The sequence below is a fragment of the Benincasa hispida genome, chromosome 12, assembly GCF_027475165.1.
Source record: "Benincasa hispida cultivar pf3 chromosome 12, pf3_genome.v1.1, whole genome shotgun sequence".
NCBI classification, from domain to species: Eukaryota; Viridiplantae; Streptophyta; class Magnoliopsida; order Cucurbitales; family Cucurbitaceae; genus Benincasa; species Benincasa hispida.
Genome location: NC_143489.1, coordinates 38,135,305 through 38,143,320, shown reverse-complemented (window position 1 = coordinate 38,143,320; position 8,016 = coordinate 38,135,305). Strand labels below are relative to the sequence as shown.

At 40.7% G+C, this 8,016-nt stretch overlaps 1 protein-coding gene across 1 annotated transcript; it reads right to left on the bottom strand.

Moving 5' to 3' along the window:
• Window positions 1–4,675: 4,675 nt before the first annotated feature.
• LOC150031981 (uncharacterized) lies at window positions 4,676–5,119 on the bottom strand. Its single transcript, XM_090308342.1, has one exon. It carries the CDS (start codon window positions 5,117–5,119, stop codon window positions 4,676–4,678), a length of 444 nt encoding a protein of 147 aa, XP_090164468.1.
• Between the last annotated feature and the right edge of the window lie 2,897 nt (window positions 5,120–8,016).

Here is an 8,016-nt window from a genome sequence, read left to right as displayed (position 1 = left end):
TCTCCTTCTCATCCCATCAATGCAATGTTGTGGTAATCGCAAGTTAAGTGTCTTCTTCCCATGTTGCCAACGCATGAACCTCCAATCTGATGCTACCACCTCAAATTCTTAAGGCTTAAGGCTTTCCTCCCAAGAAGACACATGGTTTTGATGATGTTATCCTGATGATTTCATCCTTGTATATGTCCAACTCTTGGTTGCTCAACGCCTAGTCCATAAGCAACGCATAGCCTCTACTCAACGCATAGCAAGACAATTCACTATCATGACAATTCAACTTAGCAATTGGAAGGAGCTAACCATCACCAATGCATAGGGTGACCATCCATTCTTGACGCATGGCTCACTCGCACGGCTTGCTTGGCATGGGCGTATGGTACTGGCCACCAACGCATAGGCGTGCTGCATAGGTTGGCCGCTCGACGCATGGGTGAGATGGTCACTCGACGCATGGGTGTGCTTGGCCGCATGGGCTGCACGCGGCGCCTTGATGCTTGGCCGGGTGCTTAAGCACATGGCGTGCTACTTCGACGCATAAGCGTGCGGCGTGTGCTAGCCATCGCTCGCTCGCTCGGCTGCATGGGCGCATGGCATGGGATGTGCGCTTGGCTGCATGGCAAGGCACCTCGACGCACAGCATGGCTGCTCGGTAGGGTACTCATCGGATGGGCGTGGCTGCTCGGCAGTGCATTCAACACACGGGTGTGACCACTCGGTAGTGCGCTCAACGTACGGGCGTATCCACTCAACACATCCGTCCGACCGAGGCTGCTCGACGCATGGCCTGGGCACTAGCCAAGGCTGCTAAACGTATGGCCTGGGCTCTGGCTGAGGCTGCTCGACGCATTGCATGGGCGCTGGCCGAGGCTGCTCGATGCATAGACTGCCTTTCTATGAATGCCTCGCCTACTCGTATGCCTTCCAACGCATCATCTCCATTTTCCTTCTTCAGCCGCATGCCTTCACCAACAACTCTTCCAACGCATCAACATCACTCTAACACACAAAATTCTATACTTAGCCAAATTTCCAAAATTTTCCCTAAAAGTTAACCTTCCAAAATTTCCTCTTTTCTTCTAATTTCCACTCTTTTCTCTACCATTTCACCCTCGTTTCCACATCAACCTACTCATCACACTAATCTCAATAGGGAACATACTCAAGTAGAGAAATTGGGATTCAGGGTTCACAATTTTAGTCACTCACAGCTTGTCGGGGCTCTTAATGGATTATATGCCTCTCTTAGCTCCTCTTGGCTTGAAAGAACATAATTCCACGTTAGATTCCTTAGAATTCTCATCAAAATGCTTCAGATAGTTTGCTTACTAATGAAACTTTCATCAACAAAATCAGCATTACTAGCGAGATGATCATCATGAGCAAGATCATCCTCATGAGCGAGATCATCCCCATGAGTGACATTTACCACTTGTAGCAAGATTTACCAGTTCTAGCGAGATTTTGCCACTTTCCAGCGGGATTTGCCATTTTCCAGTGGGATTTTCCACTTTCGAGCGAGATTCAACGCAAAACCAGCGAGATTTTCATCCTTAGCGAGATCCACCTCTTCCTTATCTCGCTCTCACTCTCGCTCATTTTCTTATCTCGCTCTTGCTCTGGCTCATTTTCTTATCTCGCTCTCGCTCTCGCTCACTATGGTGAGCTGTTTGCTTAATCTTCTTAAGCAGCTATCTGTTTATGAACCAATTTTCTATTTCAAATTCAAAAATTCATAACTAAAAATCCAGGACTCTTTTCAAGAAACGTCCTTCTACAAACTTGTTTGTAATTGAGTTAAATTTATTACCTTAAAATCTCAGCCCCAAATTATTTGTAATTTGGCTTAGAGCTTCCAATCTTCACCCCAGGCTCTGATTAATACGAGAATCTGCCCCTTCAGCAAATTCTTCACTTTTTGTTCTTCTCCTTGTGAGATCTTTCTCCGAAAAAACAACCTCAAAAACTAGATTCTACCAGATTTCAAATGGCATCAATCTCACTTAATTTGCTCGATTCATTTCCCAAAACCGAGCTTCTGAAGTTCCTCTTTCTTTTATACTTCCTACCACCTCCCATGTCCAAAGGTCAAACTGCCACCTCATCCAGCACTTAGCGCTTAAACCCAGCTACTTCCTCTTTAATCCTTTCTTTCTTCTTCTTTTTTTTTTCCTTCATTTGTTATTTCCCTATAACCACACCATAAATTTTTCACTTATCAAATAATTAATATGACATCCTCAACTAGACATACTTATATAGGAAATGGAAAATTCGGGGTTTACAATTACCTCCCCCTTAAAAGAAATTTTGTCCTCAAAATTTACCTGATATATCATTAGAAAAGTTTAGGATATCTCTTTCTCATTTTCTCTTCAGGTTCCCAGGTTGCTTCCTCGATTCCATGTTTACGCCATAGTACCTTCACCAAAGGAATCGTCTTATTTCTGAGTACCTGGCTTTCTTGTCTAAAATCGCGACGGCCTCTTCCTCATAAGATAAATCTTCTTTGAGCTGTATTGGTTGTGCTACCAGTATGTGCATAGGATCAGGCACATACTTCCTTAACATTGACACATGAAATACGTCGTGAATATGAGTTAGCTCCATAGGTAACTGCAATGTATATGTTGCTGGACCAACTTTGTTCCACAACTTCATATGGTTCGATGTATCACGGACTTAATTTCTATTTCCTTCCAAACTGAAGAATTCCTTTCCATGGGAACAATCGAAGAAATACCTGATCTCCGACTTCAAATTCTAGTTCTCTTCTTCGTTTATCAACATAGCTCTTCTTCTGTCTATCACGAGCCGCCTTAAGATTATCTCTGATAATCTTCACATTCTCTGTTGTCTATTCAACTAATTCTGGACCCAATAATTTTCGTTCTACCACTTCGTTCCAACATACTGGGGTCTTGCAAGGTCAGCCATACAACGCTTCATAGGGAGCCATTTTGATACTAGAATGGTAACTGTTTTTGTACGCAAATTTGATCAACGAAAATTGCGTATCCCAACTTCCTTTGAATTGTAACATGTAAGCTCTTAACATATCTTCCGGTGTCTGTATAGTTGTTTCAGATTTTCATCTGTTTGTGGATGAAAAGTCGTACTGAAATGCAGTTTAGTGCCCATAGCCTTCTGTAGACTAGGCCAGAATTTGAAGTAAACCTCGAGTCCAAAATGGCTTGCTTAAGTCGTAGCTTATTAGGCACACACATTCTTCCCTCATTTTCTAGTACATTATCTACTCTTAGTTGAAAGTCAACTCTGATTCCTTTACTTCCATCATCAGCAATCTTCTAAAGATCAGGGTTTTTCAACTAATCCTGCTTAAGGTCTTCTATTAAGGTAGGCCTTGCCTGGAATGTAGCTATCAATCCCCCTGACTGTTCCACTGATAAGGCGGTTCTAGAATTCCTGAATTCCTGCATTAACATTCCCCTCATGGAGCCAATAATGGCCCTGGATCTCGAGGATTTCCTACTTAACGCATCCGCTACAACATTAGCCTTACCAGGGTGGTACTCGATGGAACAGTCATAATCTTTGATCAGCTCAATCCATCTTCTCTATCTCAGATTCAACTCTTTTTGGTAAAAAAATATATTTTAAGCTCTTGTGATTTGTGAATATTTTGCAACGCTCTCCAAATAAATAATGTCTCCACAACTTCAGAGCCAAAACAACTGTTGCCAGCTCTAGATCATGCATAGAATAAATGCTCTCGTGCTTCTTATGTTGATGAGATGCATATGCAATCACTTTCCCATCCTGCATCAACACACATCCCAATCCTTGTCGGGACGTGTCTCAATAAATCTCAAATTCCTTACCTATAATAGGTAAGGTATGCACTGGCACTGATACTAGCCTCTGTTTCAGCTCCTGAAAACTATGTTTACACTCCGACGACCACTCAAACCTCACGCCTTTCCTAGTCAGGTTCGTCAATGGAAGGGCTATCTTAGAAAAACCTTCCACAAACATCTTGTAATAACCTGCCAAACCTAGGAAACTGCATATCTCTGAAACAGTCGTGGGTCGTTCCCAATTAACTATTACTTATGTCTTCTAGGAATCCACACTAATACCATCTGCTGAGACAACATGCCCGAGAAATACAACCTGATCTAACCAAAAATCACATTTACTGAACTTAGCATACAACTGCCTATCTCGCAGCATCTATAATACTATCCTTAGGTGGGTCATATGATCCTCCCTACTGCCAGAATATACTAATATATCATCAATGAATACTATCACGAACTGGTCCAAGTAAGGATGAAATATCCTATTCATAAGGTCCATGAATACTGTAAGGGCATTTGTCAATCCAAATGGCATTACTAGGAATTCTAATGTCCATATCTTGTTCTAAATACGGTTTTAGGAATGTAAACCTTCTTCACCTTCAATTGATGACAACCCAATCTCAGGTCTATCTTTGAAAACACCGTGGCTCCTCTTAACTGATCAAATAAATCATCAATGCGTGATAACGGATATTTATTCTTAATCATTACCTTATTCAGCTGCCTATAGTCAATACACAATCTAAGTATACCATCTTTCTTCCTTACAAATAACACTGCAGCTCCCCAAGGCGATACACTAGATCAAATGTATCCCTTGTCAATTAACTCTTGCAGCTGAACCTTTAATTCTTTTAACTCAGTTTGCGCCATTCTGTCGGTGCCTGCGATATAGGAGTTGTTCCTGAAATTAAGTCAATAGTGAACTCCACTTCTCTATCAGGTGGCAACCCCGATAATTCCTCAGGAAATACATCGTGGAACTCATTTACCATGGGGATGTCTTCTGGGTTCAGCTCTTTCCCTTGAGCAATCACTACATGAGTCAAATAAGCCTTACATCCCTTACTCAGTAGCTTCTTAGCCTTCACTGCTGATATCAGACTTCCTGCAATTAATCTTTTGCTTCCTACCAGTATTGCATCTTGGCCATTTGATTTTCTGAACACTACTTCTTTCTTGTAGAAGTCCACTGAAGCACAATATTTACTTAGGAAATCCATCCGTAGGATAGCATCAAACTCTAACAAATCCAAGGGAAGTAAATCAACATAAAAGTCCTGATCATTGATCAACATTTCACAATGTTTATAACATTCCTCTACTATTATCACATCTTCATAAGGGTAGAGATATATAGCTCTTCAAGCATAGGCTCAAACAACCTATCTATACTAGATGCAAACATACTGAATATAAATGAATGTGTGGCACCAGGGTCAAATAAAACAAAAGTAGACTGACCATATAATATGAAATTACCGGTCACAACATCTGAAGACTCTGCTACCTCTTGGTGTGTCACGGCATACACTCGCCCTTTCTGCTGGGGTCGACCTACGACACCCTTTTGCTTGGCACCACTTGACCCTTCGCCTCGATTTCCAACGCCCTTTGGTTGGATAACTATCTATAAGGTTGTCTGCTGTGTTATTAGGGCTTCCCTCTGGGACACTCTCTCTTGAAATGCCTTGCTTGACCGCATTGGAAACATACTCCTCTACCACTATAACACATTCCAAGTTGCCTCTTGCCACAACAAGGGCACATCGATTTCCTATCCATACAGGTTATCAACTCACCAGCTCGTGGCATTTTCGGTCGACTGACTGCATTGGTCGTGGGTCTCAATTTTCTATTCTTGGATCCCTATCAACTTCTACCCCTGAATTGGCTTCCACTAGTCTGACTCGCAACTAGGGGTCAGGATCCCCTGTCCCTCGGTCTTACTACAGCCTCACCCTTTTGCAACTGCTCATCATCTACTAAACTCCACTTGACTCGAGTCGTCGTTTCTACTAACTGGTTAAAGTCTAACCAATTAGCCGTAGATGTCACCGGAGTTCTCCTTGTTCTCTGTGATCTCTTTTTTAGGCTCTTTGGCCCGAGTCTCTTTCCTCAAACCTTGCTCAAACTTCCTTTATTTGTCTCTTTCCTTAGCAATAATCGGTAGAGCATACTGTGATAATTCTGTAAATTTCTGCTCATATTCTGCCACTGACATCGTTCCCTACGTTAGTCTGAGGAACTCATCCCTTTTCGCATCTTGAAACGAGATGGGGGAGTACTTGTCTTCAAAGGCCTTCCTGAACTCAGGCCATAACATCACATCTGTACTAGTTCGTCTAACGGATATCACTTTCCACCATTTCTCCGCTTCTTTCTGCAGTAGAAATGTGGCTAATCCTACCTTTGTATCCTTTGGACAACTCATAACATTGAAACATTTTACAACTACATCCAGCCATATCTCGTCTTCAGCTGTGTCTGCTATACCTTCGAATGTCACAGCCCCTAGGGCTTTAAACCAATCAATGCCATATTTCTTCTCTGGGTCAGCCCATACTGAGCCTACATTGGCTGCTAACCTTGCGCTATCCTATCAAAAACTATATCTTATAACTGGGAATTAGCCCTTGCCTGGGAAGTACTAGACTCTCCCTCAAACGTCATTTCCTGGCCCACTGGATCATTCACCTTCCTCTTTCCTCCTGGCGGGTTCTTTCTAACCTCTAGGCCTTTATCGGTAGGGTCAGTATTCCTACCACCTGTCTGCCTACTCTGGCTGCCACTTTGCCTTTGCATTCCACCTATTACAATGTACACATGTTAGGGACTCACACTTTCGAGACTTAAACTTATGCATGAACTTTCCCTCTCATACCCAAAACCTTATGCTCTGATACCAACTTGTCACACCTCCTCCCAAATTACCCTCTTAATCTAGAAATAGATGTGATGGTAGTAGTTACTAGCCTTACTGCCAACACTTACCACCTTAGCCCTCTAACCTAAATACCAACCTGTTAAACATTATTAATGTATGCATACAGCATGCCTCCATAATGTTCTACATAAGTTTATATAGTTACATGCAAACAGTCATGACGTAGCATCTACAGGTAAAATATTTATATTTGGGCCCAAACATCACTAACAAAACCCTAATCCCTCTCAAAACATGTGTACATAGGTAGACCATCAACCTAAATTCTTCTTAACAAGTCAGACTTTTCAATGGCAAGCAGTAGCAGGATCAACCTTGAGGAGTCTGACCGCTACCTGGAAAAGAGAAACATAGAAAATCTGTGAGCTAGTAGCCCAGTGAGTGACTATAAGATCATATTACACCACACATTACATCATTATAAACATTTAAATATATCTACGAGTATCTCAAGCAACTTCATCTAAACATAAACATTGATAAACATTCTTAAACATCATTAAACATCATCACTCCTTAGTGGAGAATGAGCATACATCGCTCTAGCTCCCAACGTCTGTCACCAGCCAAGAGACCCATACTTCGGCCTCTCTTTACTTGTATATGGCCTAGGAGACCCATACTTCGGCCTCTCTTTACTGGTATATGGCCTAGGAGACCCATACGTTGGCCTCTCATTCAAAACTACCTATGTGCACGTGGAGTTTTCTAAGTATTGTCAACACCTTGGGTACTATTACCCAGATACCTCTTCTATGTCCTTCGATATCGGGTTATTTTCTAGTATCAAATTAATATATAGACTCAAACCATGCAAGGAGAAGAGAGTGCATGTTGGAAAAATCCACTAACTCAATTTTGGATTTTAAAAATGATTTTTTTTTAACTAAACAATTTTTATTTAAATAGTTTAGTTTTCTAAAATTAATTCAAAATAATTAATTTAAATCAAACTATATTTAATTTTAATTAAACCTTTTAATTAAATTAAATTATTATTAATTTAATATCTTAATATTAAATTATTATTAATATAATATCTTAATATGAAATTAATAAAACACCAATTCCACCAATATGATTCAATTTCATATGATTAATATTTAAATCACAATTTAAATATTAATTGATTCTCAAATTTTGTATAATTTTCAATAAAATTAAATGTTTGAATTATATCGAATACAATTAATTGAAACCCTAAAAATTAAATTTGAATGTTTCAAATTCACAACCATGATTTCATCC

What these genes read in the sequence shown, in the direction of transcription:
- LOC150031981 (XM_090308342.1), bottom strand. Translation starts at nt 5,119, where the DNA reads ATGTTGATCAATGATCAGGACTTTTATGTTGATTTACTTCCCTTGGAT.